The 14,330-nt window shown below is 43.6% G+C and overlaps 1 protein-coding gene across 1 annotated transcript in view; it reads left to right on the plus strand.

Annotated features, from left to right (window-relative positions):
• TMEM145 (transmembrane protein 145) overlaps positions 1 to 14,330 on the plus strand; it is a 198,498-nt gene that overhangs the window by 83,061 nt on the left and 101,107 nt on the right. The window contains exon 2 of the mRNA XM_073602043.1: positions 11,168 to 11,242. Within this exon, the coding sequence (XP_073458144.1) occupies positions 11,168 to 11,242 (75 nt within the window). The remainder of the gene's footprint in view (positions 1 to 11,167; positions 11,243 to 14,330) is intronic.

Here is a 14,330-nt window from a genome sequence, read left to right on the forward strand (position 1 = left end):
CTTCATCATTGTTCAGCAGTTTTATTGTTTTCTGTTATGCTACTGTGATTTTGCGATTTTTTTAAAAAACATTTATTTATTTAAACCGTTCAAAACCGAACTATATTTATGGTCAGTGGTTCTTTGTACAACCCTACTGAATAATGACTACCTGCATATTCCTCTGAGCTACTGTATTGCCGCACTACAGTACCATAGTAAAAATATAGTTACATAGTCTGGTTGAAAAGAGACACAAGTCTATCAAGTTCAACCAAAAAAAGGGAAAAATAATATATATATATATATATATATATATATATATATATATATATATATATATATATATATATATATATATATATATATATACATATACATACACACACTATATTACCAAAAGTACTGGGACGCCTGCCTTTACACGCACATGAACTTTAATGGCATCCCAGACTTAGTCCGTAGGGTTCAATATTAAATTGGCCCACTCTTTGCAGCTATTAGACCCCTTTCACACTGAGCCGCCTATAGCGTCAACGTTTAGCGGGGTTTTACCGTCGGATTTGCGGCACATTTCGGCTGCTAGCGGGTCGCTTTTACCCCCCACTAGCGGCCGAGAAAGGGTTAAAACCGCCCGCAATACGCCGCAATAGCGGCGTTTTGCCGGCGGTATCCCAGCGCCGCCCCATTGATTTCAATGGGGAGCAGCGGTGGAGGGGTGGTAAACACACCGCTCCTTCACCGCTCCAAAGAAGCTGCTGGCAGGACTTTTCCTGACGTCCTGCCAGTGCACCGCTCCGGTGTGAAAGCCCTCAGGCTTTCACACTGGAGACAATACTGCAGCTGTTTGAGGGCGGATTGCAGGCGCTATTTTTAACGCCTGCAAAATGCCCTTGGTGTGAAAAGGGTCTAACAGCTTCAACTGTTCAACATAGACAAAGTGTGTCTATGGGAATGTTTGACCATTCTTCCAGAAGCACATATGTGAGGTCAGGCACTGATGTGGATGAGAAGGCCTGGCTCGCAGTCTCCGCTCTAATTTATCCTAAAGGTGTTCTATTGGGTTGAGGTCAGAACTCTGTGCAGGCCAGTCAAGTTCCTCCACCCAAAACTCGCTCATCCATGTCTTTATGGACCTTGCTTTGTGCACTGGTGTGCAGTCATGTTGGAACAGGAAGGGGCCATCCCCAAACTGTTCCCACAAAGTTGGGAGCATGAAATTGTCCAAAATGTCTTGGTATGCTGATACCTTAAGAGTTCCCTTCACTGGAACTAAGGGGCCAAGCCCAACCCCTGAATAACAACCCCACATCATAATCCGCCCTCCACCAAATGATTGGACCAGTGCACAAAGCAAGTTCCATAAAGGCATGGATGAGTGAGTTTGGGGTGGAGGAACTTGACTGGCCTGTACAGAGTCCTGATCTCAACTTGATAGAACACCTTTGGGATGAATTAGAGCGGAGACTGTGAGCCAGGCCTTCTCTTCCAACATCAGTGCTTGATCTCACAAATGCGCTTCTGGAAAATTGGTCAAACATTCCCATAGACACACTCCTAAACCTTGTGGACAGCCTTCCCAGAAGAGTTGAAGAAGAGTTGAAGCTGTTATAGCTGCAAAGGGTGGGCCAACTCAATATCTAACCCTATGGACTGAGACTGGGATGCCATTAAAGTTCATGTGGTATACAATATCTAAGAAGAAAAATGCCAGTAAAAAAGAAAGGCATTTTTGACAAAGGAGACATGTATAGGGGTTGATTTACTAAAGGCAAACAGTTCACTTTGCAAGGAAATTTGTATGATGCAAGATCCCTTAGCTTGGTGAATGTGATTAAAATTCACTTTGCAAAGAATTTCCAATCATGTGCAAAGAACAAAAAATAAATAAATGATTGGATAATAAAAGCCAGCAGAGCTTCTGTCGAAGTGCAAATTCCCTTACAATGTGAACAACCTATTTGCTGTTAGTAAATCAATACCTTAGTCTCTAATATCAAAAAATGTACATACTAGAAAATTTTTGTTTAAGGCAACATCTCCACTGAGTTGGTACAAATGTTAACATGATGATTAGGTGAGAGGCAGTGGCGGTCGGTGGTAATTTTTTTGCGGGGGCAAACAGTAATGCCCTGTACACGCGACCGGTTTTGCTGTTGGAATAAACTCTGAAGGTTTTTCCAACGGAGTTCCGCTCAAGCTGTCTTACATACACACGGTCACACCAAATTTCGACCGTCAAGAACGCGGTGACGTACAAGACGTACAACGGGACTGGAAAACGGAAGTTCAATAGCCAGTAGCCAATAGCTTTTGTCTCGTACTTGCTTCAGAGCATGCGTCGTTTTTGGTGCGTCGGAACAGCATACAGACAAGCGTTTTTTCCAATAGTAATTTGTTCCGTCGAAAAAATATAGAACACGTTCTCTATCTAAGTCCGTCTGAATTTTCGACAGAAAAAGTTCGATGGGGCATACACACGGTCAGAATATGTGATGAAAAGCTCTTTCTGTTGGAAATTCCGACCGTGTGTACGCGGCACAGCACCCGGCTGGTTGGGTCTGGTGCACTTACCCCATCTATGGTGGGCAGCGCTTCTCCCAGGCTTCACCAGCGGCTTCCCTTGCTCGGCGGCGATGACTTTCCCTTCCCCTGCTCTCCGCGGGCATTGCGGAGGCTTCCATTTCCTCCCTCCTCCTCCTCGGCGGACAATTAGGACTCTTCTCATTTTGGCCAAACGGAAAATGGGTCTCAGACCTGCTTCTGATTGGCCGGATTGAGGATCAGTATTTCAATAGCGAATATTTATTTGCTGTTGTAACACCTGGGTGAACTCCTGGCGCAATCCTCTGCGCCATGAGCCCCCCATATTTTGAAGCCTATTAAAACATCTGGCTCTAATCAGGTGCTTCAAAAAACAGCCCCTCCACTGTAATTCACGTGCCTGGCGTCCTGAAAGGAGCCAGATGCATGAATAGGGGGTGGCGGTGTCCTGTCAAAATAGCAGCCGTGGATAGAGCATGGGGGTGTAGGCCGTAGATAGTAGGGGCGGCGCTCTGGCGCCCCTAATGGACGGATGGGGTGCCACTGATGAGAGAGCAGAATAAAATATTCTTATAAGCTAAAAGGTTTAAAGATCTGCAGTTACAGGGATGTCATGAACACTCGTTGGTATTTCAAGCATGGCAGTAGATTAAAGGGAAGAATCTTTATGGATAAGGGAAAGGTTACTTTCCATATCCAGTTAAAGCAGATATAGAAAAACACAATTTAATTCAACTGTGTATAATTATTTCATGAATTTCACATATAGTTACCATAAGCTTTATATCAACCTTCTTTAATAACGTGAAACTGGGCTGGGAGAGAGAAATGTTAGCACCTCGAGCTAGTTGAGGATTTGTTGTTTCTCTCTGTACAATAGGTGCCCTTTCCTGAACCCGCTTCCATAGAAGAGCAGAGAGATGCTCATCAGTATTCTGTTACTCCTTCACTGTCCAGTCAGCAGCCCGGGGCAAGCTGGTAACCAAGTGAGGTCATTGGCCTGCCTGTACTGTACTGGAGTGCCAGAATCACAGTAGAAGTAACAAGCCTTTTAGGCAGCATGGCTAGGTTCACGCTGAAAAGTGAGCAGCTAAGCAATCCGCTGTTCAGAAGGTAACCCTTTTTTTCCTGAACATCAATTTTCAATGGGACTTATGTGCTGCAATCTCCAGCCAAGCGTTTGTCTCCCAGTTGAGGTTGCAATTCAGTTGCTTTGCAGCCCCTTTAACTCAAGCCATGTTCAATTTTCCACCCCAGGAAGCAAAGAATCATGTCTTCGGCATGTGAATAGTCCCTTCTGGCTGTATGGTAGGCTTTGGCCTGGAAAATTGTGGCTTAACCAACTATTTCTACTGCCCCCTGGCTGTTGATGTGAAAAGGCCTAAGAGCGTTTATACATAGAGTATTTAGATTTACCAGCTACTATAATAGGTACACCTGTTCAATTGCTTGGTAACATAATTTGCTAATCAGCCAATCACATGACAGCAGGTCAATGCATTTAGGTATCTTGTAGAGCTGCGCGATTAATCATCAAGATTTATTATCACGATTTTTTTCACCGTTGCGATCTAGATAAAAGTGTTTTCACGATTCTGTCTATGCAAAGAATTCTCTCTGCTCTTCTGAAGCCACAGCTCTCAAAAGAAAGGAAAAACACTGGGCAGTCTGCCAAGAATCAACTAATGGTGCGTACACACGGTCGGACTTTTCGACAACAAAGGTCCGACGGTCTTTGCAACGGACTTTCGATGGAGTTACGACGGACTTTCGACAGACTCTCTAACAAACGGACTTGCCTACACACGATCACACCAAAGTCTGACGGATTCGTGAGTGATGACGTACGACCGGAATAAAATAAGGAAGTTGATAGCCAATAGCTGCCCTAGCGTCGGTTTTTGTCCATCGGACTAGCATACAGACGAGCTGATTTTTTGACCGGACTCGAGTCCGTCGGAAAGATTAGAAGCATGTTCCAAATCTAAAGTCCGTCAGATATTTGACCGTAAAAGTCCGCTGCAGGTCCGATGGAGCCCACACACGGTTGAATTGTCCGTCGGACCAGTCCGGTTGAAAAGTCCGCTCGTGTGCACATAGCATAAGTCTAAACCAGGGGTGCCCAGCAGTGGCCTGCTGAGCCCTCTGATGTGGCCCAGATTGCAGGTTGCCAACATGCCATCCCCGAGCTTCAGTGTTGTGAATGAAGTCAGGGGTAGAGGAAGCAAGCGGCAACTGTCATGTACCTTAAGGTAGAGCCTGACGAGCAGAGGAAAGCCTCTCGTACAACACCGGTTCAATGGTCACTGAGTTTGCAACAGCGGCCATGAGAGTACGGTGGGGTAGGAGTACCTGTGATGTTCTCCGTAGCAGGAGGACACTTGTAGCAGCCAGCAGCAGTAGTGGAGCGGCGGTTGGTGGTTGTGAATGCAGTCACTTGTGAATGCAGGGATGCTGCGGATGCATGTAGGTTTCTGGTGCCGGGTACTGTGGATGCAGGTATGTGGAGGCTGAAGCCAGGTGCAGAGTGAGACAAGCCAGGTCAGATACAGAGGAATAAAGGTACATCAGAGATAACACCTAAGAATGGTCAAGTTCGGGCAGAGGTTTGGCAACAGGGAGATCCGGAGGTAAGACTGAAGAAGGGTCAAGCAAGTCGAGGTCGGGAATGGAGAGAATCAGAGTAGTCAGGAAGCCAGATAATGATCAGATCAAGGATACAGGGGAAAACTGCAGATCAGACAGCAAAGGCCATAGTACATCTACCATCCTTATATACTACAAAGGGCGCCAATGCTAATGGGTATTCATAGGCATTCGCCTGAGCCCGCGGACATGCCTGTCAGGAGGGATATCATTGGAATTGTGCCCACGCATGTGCAATGGCCTCTGTCTCTCCACATCTGCTCTGCTATGGCCAGTGGGTCCCTGACACCAACTGTTTTCTACTCTGTCCACATTTAGGCGATCCCTGCACATTATTCTCTTCATGTAGGCCTATCCTGCTTTACCCAAAAAATTAACTTTAACTTTCACGGTCAGGGGTCAGGCTTGGAGACCAGTAGCTATGGCAGTAGAGAGGCTCCCACCAACCATCATGATAGGTACACAAGCAGGTCACCTTGAAGGATGACAGGGGCTCACCTGAGGTGTGGGGTCTAAGCACTAACTGGTAATCACCAGAGCTCCTGAAGGTGGAGATGGGTTTTTCTGCGTGTTAGTACTGGGTATTGGTCATCAAGATCGCCTCACCAGGAAGTCCAGTAGCAAATGCAGCAGCTAGGGATCAAGCAGAAGCATAGTCAGTAAACAAGCCAAAGGTCAGTAACAAGTGTTTACAGGTTGGGATCAAGTGGAAGTGTACTCAGTAAACAAGCTAAAGGTTGGTAACAAGTGCAGGTTGGGATCAAGCAGAAACCATATTCGAGGAATAAGCCAAAAGTCAGTGTTAGTGGGGATAAGGACAGCTGTAGGTACACAAAAGAGGCAGATATCGCCAGGAGAGGCCACAATATTATTACCAACAGGAAGTGCAAAGGCATGGCTTAAATAGGAGGTTCAGGGGAGGAGCCAGGAGTTCAAGGTTCACAAGAAACAAGGTACAAGACAAGATTATCCAAAGGTTCAGACAGGATGTAGTCTAGCTTCTCAGGTGGATCAGCGAGGAGAGCTACTGCAGGACATGGTAAAGGTCACGGGTTCAGATCCTGGTCCTGACATTAACTTTTGTTATCAACTCGTTCCCTCACAACTAATAGCTTTTTTATCACTTACCCCTCCCTTTTAGTTAGTAAGCTGTCTTGAGCAGGGTCATCATAACCCTCTTGTCTTCCACTGTTTTGTATCTGTACTGTCTCCTTTTATTTTATAAAGTGCTGTGTAAAATGTTATCTCTATATAAATCCTGTATAATAACAGTATATTAGTAGAACGAGACATCTGCAAAAGAGCAAGAACTCAGGATAATAGGATTGAGAGATCTGAAGCTGAGAAATTATTTTGCACATCAAAGGTATATTGATGAGATATGGATGAGACTGGAGTCCAATGAGCTAAAGAGCTGGTCTACGTCATGAGTAAAAATAGAGAAGAGTAGTGGTCCTATACATAGACTGTGCTGGAGCTAGCATTATTCTTATTCTTATTATACAGGATTTATATAGCGCCAACAGTTTACGCAGCGCTTTACAACATTAGGGCAGACAGTACAAGTACAATACAATTCAATACAGGAGGAATCAGAGGGCTCTGCTCATTAGAGCTTACACTCTAGGAGGGAGGGTCAAGTTATACAAAAGGGTAATAGTTGTGGGGGATGAGCTAATGGAGAAATTAGTGCAGTTGTTAGATGGAGGCAGGATAGGCTTCTCTGAAGAGGAAAGTTTTCAGGCATCGCCTAAAAGTGGATAAATTTGGAGACAGTATGACAGATTGGGGTAGGGAATTCCAGGGGATGGACGAGGCTCGGGAGAAGTCCTGGAGGCGGATATGGGAGGAGGTGATGAGGGAGCTAGAGAGCAGGAGAAAAAAACATTATCATAGCATTATGGAACTTGCGAGGCAGCACCTAGGGCAGCACGGTTAGGGAGGACAGCATCAAACCTTAAAATTTGTAAGCTATGATAATGTTTTTTTTCTTTTGTTTCCCTCTTTGAGAAGTCTGGCTAAATTCATCAAAATGAACTACAAGAAAAATTGTATGCAGATGATATTCCGAAATGTCAGAAGAAACACTATAAAATATGAACACCTTTCTCTTGTTTTCTGATCTGTGCAGGTAAAAATTAAAAGGGCGCACAAATCTCCTTAAAATGATGCTCCTGCCCAAGTTCAATTATTTATTTTGGAATAGCCCGATATGGATCCCACCCGTTTTTTTTTTCGTGATGTAGACCGTACTGTGGTCTCTTTCGTTTGGAACAGTGCCCTTTTCTCGGCTGGCTAAGTCAACGTTTCACTTCCCTGTACATCTTAGAGGATTGGCCTTACCCAACTTTCAGGTCTATTACTGGGCAGCGGTATTGGTGACAGCATACTGGTGGTTTGAGGGATCACACTCCAATGCAGCAGTATGTGTAGATATGGCTTATTTAGGTTCTTTGTTGGACCTACAGAACTTAGTTTATAGAGGAGCTGGAGCATACGCTGATGTGCCAGCACCGACTAAGACGACGTTGCAGGTGTTGGTGGCTGCCAGATGGTGGTTCATGGTTGAGGGTCACTGGTCTCCTGTTCAACCTCTCTGGGGTAACCCCAGGTTGGCACATCTCAGATTGGTCCCAGCCCCACAAGTCTGGGCGAGATATGGGGTACGAACACTCTGGGATATCATACCTGAGGGCTCGCTCCTGACCTTTGCCCAGCTAGCTTGGCTGTTCCTTCCGCCTGTCAGGTTGGATGTTTTTTCGATGTGCACAGTTAAGACATGCTGCCAGGGCTCAATTTCCCGCTCAGCCTCTCCTTCAGCTGGATCCGGTTGAAGAGTTATTATGTATGCAAGATTTAGAGACGCCACTCTCTGCATTATATGGGACCTTACTTACTACTGATTCTCCTAAAACTGAAAGATTGTGGGATAAATGGAAACATTTTGGATAGGGATGACTGGGAGTACTGCCTTGAAAATTGCCCTAAATTAGTGATATCCTCTAGGGATAATTTGATCAACACATTTTCTACACTGAGTTTACTTCACCCCGGTCAGATTAAGAGAATTTATCCTGATAGGGACCTCCACTGCCCCCGCTGTCTGACACAGCTGGGTACTTTCTTTCATATGTTCTGGGAGTGTCCTAAGACTATGGGTTTCTGGCCCGAGGTATTTGAGATCATTAACACCCGACTTCAGGTGGCAAATTCATATATCTCCAGAGTTGACCTTGTTGGGCATTCCTGATGATGCTCAAAGATCTCATCACAGCAAACTGTTGATCTCCTACCTGCTTTACTTTGCCAAAAAGATGATTCTCTGTAACTGGTCCTCTCCCAATCCTCCTACTTTGTCATCCTGGGAAGCCATGATTGATGCTGTGCTATCTCTTTACAAACTTACGTTTGGAAAATACGATAAGGTGTGGCAACCATGGACTTCTGAGTGAATGTACCCTAATGGACAGACTGTAGTGTACTGCTATTTCTCCTGCCCCTGACTCCTCACTTCCCCCCTCCCTTTTTCCTCTCCTCCCTTCCTTTTTCATTTTCCCCCTGGGGTACAGTAATTTCATTTTATGTTGAAGCAATTGTGGCAGGATGTGCCTATAGCTATGCTACTTACACCTCGCTCTCTAAACAGGTTTTGACTATTGTTGATTTCCTATGTGGCCTAATGTAATTTTTCTTCATTATGATACCATGTCACCTGGTTATTGTTTGTTTTGTTTATCGGAGTTGCACCTTTTATTCTGTTCTACATAATTTCAATAAAGCAATTCTGATTGTTAAAAAAAAATATACAGTGCCTTGAAAAAGTATTCACACCCCTTGACATTTTCCACATTTTGTCATGTTACTAAAAACGTAAATGTATTTTATTGGGATTTTATATGATAGACCAACACAAAGTGGCACATAATTGTTAAGTGGAAGGAAAATGATAAATGGTTTTCAAATTTTTTTACAAATAAATATGTGAAAAGTGTGGCGGCATGCATTTGTATTCAGCCCCTTTACTTTGATACCCCTAACTAAAATCTAGTGAATACTAATTAGTAAATAGAGTCTACCTGTGTGTAATTTAATCTCAGTATAAATACAGCTGTTCTGTGAAGCCCTCATGGTTTTTTTAGAGAATCTTAGTCAACAAACAGCATCATGAAGGCCAAGGAACACACCAGATAGGTCAAGGATAAAGTTGTAGAGGCGTTTAAAGCAGGGTTAGGTTATACAAAAATATCCCAAGCTTTGAAAATCTCATGGAGCACTGTTTAATCCATCATCCGAAAATGGAAAGAGTATGACACAACTACAAACCTACCAAGACATCGCCATCCACCTAAACTGACCGACCGGGCAAGGAGAGCATTCATCAGAGAAGCAACCAAGAGGTCCATGGTAACTCTGGAGGAGCTGCAGAGATCCACAGCTCAGGTGGGAGAATCTGTCCACAGGACAACTATTAGTCGTGCTCTCCACAAATCTGGCCTTTATGGAAGAGTGACAAGAAGAAAGTCATTGTTGAAATAAAGCCATAAGAAGTCCCGTTTGCAGTTTGCGAGAAGTCATGTGGGGGACACAGCAAACATGTGGAAGAAGGTGCTCTGGTCAGATGAGACCAAAATTGAACTTTTTGGCCTAAAAGCAAAACGCTATGTGTGGCGGGAAAACTAACACTACACATCACCCTTATTGCCAAATACAGGGCAATCTTAGAAGAAAACCTGTTATGCCGTGTACACACGGCTGGAGTTTTCGACCAAACTTGTCCGACGGAATGAATCCGTCAGACAATTCGACCGTGTGTGGGTTTTATCAGACCTGCAGCGGACCTTTTCTGTCGAAAATCTGACGGACTTTAGATTTAGAACATGTTTCAAATCTTTCTGACGGACTCGAGTCCGGTTGAAAAATCCGCTCGTCTGTATGCTAGTCCAACAGACGAAAACCGATGCTAGGGCAGCTATTGGCTACTGGCTATGAACTTCCTTATTCTAGTCCGGTCGTACGTCATCACGGTGGAATCCGTCAGACTTTGGTGTGATTGTGTGTAGACAAGTCCAATTCGACGGAAGTCTGTCGAAAAGTCCATCGAATATCCATCGAAAAGTCCAACGTGATTCAGTCCGTCGAAAGTCCGGTTGTGTGTACACAGCATTAGAGTCTGCAAAAGACTTGAGACTGGGGTGGAGGTTCACCTTCCTGCAGGACAACGACCCTAAACATACAGCCAGAGCTACAATGGAATGGTTTAGATCAAAGCATATTCAAGTGTTAGAATGGCCCAGTCAAAGTCCAGACCTAAATCCAATAGAGAATCTGTGGCGGCACTTGAAAATTGCTGTTCACAGACACTCTCCATCCAATCTGACAGAGCTTGAACTACTTTGCAAAGAAAAATGGGCAAAATTTCACTCTCTAGATGTGCAAAGCTGGTAGAGACATCCCCAAAAAGACTTGCAGCTGTAATTGCAGTGAAAGGTGGTTCTATAAAGTATTGACTTAGGGGGGCTGAATACAAATGTACACCACACTTTTCACACATTTATTTGTAAAAGATTTGGAAAACCATTTATCATTTTCCTTCCACTTCACAATTATGTGCCACTTTGTGTTGGTCTATCACATAAAATCCCAATAAAATACATTGACGTGTTGGGTTGTAACATGACAAAATGTGGAAAACTTCAAGGGGTATGAATACTTTTTCAAGGCACTGTATAAAGAATATAAAGCAGACGGTTTGTTTCCTCCAATAGCCCATTCTGGCATTAGTTTTAATAATTATTGCATGATATAAAGTGAGGTCTTATGGTGTGGGAAGTGGCAGTTCTAGTGAGGGACATATTGGCAGAATACTAGAGAGCAATCTAGGTTGTAGAGGATCTCACAGGGGATTGGAGTGAAGGATGAAAAGGAAGGATGTGAGATAGCATGATTATTATTTTATATCAGATATGACATGTATAATTCCTTCTCTTTTTTATCTAAGGACTGGGTCTTTCTCACGCGCTTCTGTTTTCTGTCAGACTATGGAAGGCTTGAATTCAGATTTAAATATCCAGAGGTAAGTGCGCTGTTTATTTATATTACCACTTGTATTGATTTTTTATGTAGGGGGTCCTCTTTAAAGCTCGATTCACACCACACACAGTGAAAACGTGCTGCTGTGAGAAAACGTGCCGGGCTGACATTCATGCTGAATGGCACTCTCATACGTGTAAAAATGCAGTGTGTTTGCAGGAACCACAGGGAAATTTGACCATGCGATTTCCTTGTGGGCTATGTTTTGAAAGAGGTACATGCACCTTTTTCTGTGGGAAAAGCAGGCATGGCAGCCCATTCAGATGAATAGGCTGCTGTGCCCGCGCAAACACGGCCTGCAAGAAACACTAGGGTGTGAACCTAAGCTTAGGCTAGATTCATACTTATGTTAATGAAATTCTGCAGTTTTTTGCATTGATAAAAAAAAAAAATGTTCATATGTTGTGCGTTACTTTGCATTTCCCTGTATGCATTTTGTATGACAAAATGAAAAAAAAAATATACTGGTCATTCGATATAGTGTTTTAAAATGCACTACTTTTTTTTAATGCTTCATCAATAACTTTTGGGGCTCCAAAATGCACATTTAGCCCTGGTTTATACGGATGCGATTTAGTATCCAGAACGCATTGAATCGCATTACAAAAAAGGTAACATGATTTTCTATGGTTGCCATTCAGGTGTATGCAGTCCGAATGCATTTTTAAAAAGGGTTCTGTACAGTTTGGTCCGGTGTAAAGCGATTTTCATCTCCATAGAGTCTAATCGAAACTGCATAGAAAACGCAAATGTGTTCAAAGACTATGCGATTCCAGTGCGATTTCTAGCAGGCTATAGGGGGTTGATTTACTAAAACTGGAGAATGCAAAATCTGGTGCAGCTCTGCATGATAGCCAATCAGCTTCTAACTTCAGCTTGTTCAACCACTTAAAGAGGAGCTCCAGGCTCCTTCAGAAGAAATTACACTTCAGCAGCTACAAATACTGTAGCTGCTGATTTTTAATATTAGGACACTTACCTGTCCACGAATTTAGTGGTGTCTTCACCCAAACCGATTTTTTTAATCAGGTTCTCGAGTGCTGCCGCCGCCATCTCGGGTAAGGGAAAACGGCAGTGAAGTCTTGCAGCTTCACAGCTGGTTCCCTATTGCGCATGTGCAACGCGAGCTGCGCTTTGTGAATGGCGCAGCGGGGAAGGAGTAGGAGAGCCGAACTGCCGGATGAGTTTGCTGTGGTGAAGTGGGAGCGGGTATCTCCCCCCCCCCCCCAAAGGTGTGGCAGCGGAGGGGGGGCGAGAGGCAAAAAAGTGGAGCTTTCCTTTTTGGGTGGAGCTCCGCTTTAAGGACTAAGCCTGGCACTTTTTATTTACAAGTAAAAATCAGTATTTTTTTGCTAGAAAATTATTTAGAACCCCTAAACATTCTTCCTTTTTTTTTTTTTTTTTTTTTTTTTTTAGCAGAGATCCTGGGAAATAAAATTTTTGCAATTTTTTTATGTCGCACGTTTTTTGCGCAGCATTTTTTTTAAACACAATTTTGTGTGTGTGTGGGGGGGGGGGGGATACACTTTAATGAGTTTTAATGCAAAAACCACAATCTATAGCCCAATTGCTTAGTAGCATATATACGATAATGTTACGCCGTGTAAATAGATACCTAACATGTCATGCATTAAAATCGTGCACCCTCTTGGAATGGCGACAAAATACGATACTTAAAAATCTCAGTAGGTGACGCTTTAAAATGTTTACAGGTTACCTGTTTAGAGTTACAGAGGAGGTCTAGCACTAGAATTATTGCTCCCGCTCTAACGCTCGTGGTGATATTACCTCGCATGTGCGGTAAGAAGTTGAACACCGTTTACATATGCATGCGCGACTTACTTATTTTTTCCTATTTATTTTTTTATTTTTATACTGACCCTTTAATTTTTATTTTATTTTTTTTTTAATCACTTTTATTCCTATTACAAGGAATGTAAACATCCCTTGTAATAGAAATAAGGATGACAGGTCCTCTCTATAGAGAGATCTGGGGTCTACCCCTGAAAGCAAAAGATCAAAACAATTGATCTTTTGCTTTAAAAAAAAAAAATTGTTTACTTCTGCTCTAGACATCATGTCACCGCTCCAGTACTCCTAGATCATAAGAGTGGTCAGAGAGGTTCACTTTCGCGTGTAGCTGCGTGAACCGTCGGATCGTTTTCCGGCAAAAACCGTTAAGTCCAAGAAACACAGGCAATCGGTGAGCATCAGGGGGGGATAGGGGCGACGACCCCTCCTGCTTCTTCTTAAAGCGATCCAGCAGCAGCTAATCAGATGCTTGGATCGCTTTCATGAGAAACAGAATCGCCAGCTGAAAAGAAAAATTCTGGGATTATGGCTGATAACTTCAGCCATAACCCTAATAAACCTCTTCAAAGCCGCAAGGAATATATACGTATTGTGGTTGGCAAGTAGTTTTAACCTTTGACAAAATCCTTGAAGCTGATTGGTCTCTTTGCATAGCTGCACCAGATTTTGCACTCTCCAGTTTTAGTAAATCAACCCCAGTGTGTCTTTCTGAGCTGATTTCCAGAGAGAGAGAGAGAATCGAAGCTTAGTCAAATCGCATCTCATAAGTGTGAAACTAGGCTAATTAGGAAAAGGTGGGGTTGGGGGTATTTGCTGCACAAGGCAAATACAAATACGGTAATTTACACTATATTACCAAAAGTATTGGGACACCTGCCTTTACACGCACATGAACTTTAATGGCAGCCCAGTCTTATGCCCCGTACACACGGTCGGATTTTCTGATGGACAATGTCCGATCGGAGCGTGTTGTCGGAAATTCCGACCGTGTGTGGGCGCCATCGGACATTTTCCATCGGATTTTCCGACACACAAAGTTGGACAGCAGGAGATAAAATTTTCCGACAACAAAATCCGATCGCGTCAATTCCGACCGTGTGTGGCCTGTTCCGACGCACAAAGTGCCACGCATGCTCAGAAGAAATTCCGACACGGGACAGCTCGTTCTGGTAAACTTAGCGTTCGTAATGGATAAAGCACTTTCGTCACGCTGCAATGTTCAAAATGGTTTAATACAGCGCACTCTCTTCTTCTTTATA

This window comes from Aquarana catesbeiana, linkage group LG10 (assembly GCF_042186555.1).
Source record: "Aquarana catesbeiana isolate 2022-GZ linkage group LG10, ASM4218655v1, whole genome shotgun sequence".
Taxonomy (NCBI): Eukaryota; Metazoa; Chordata; class Amphibia; order Anura; family Ranidae; genus Aquarana; species Aquarana catesbeiana.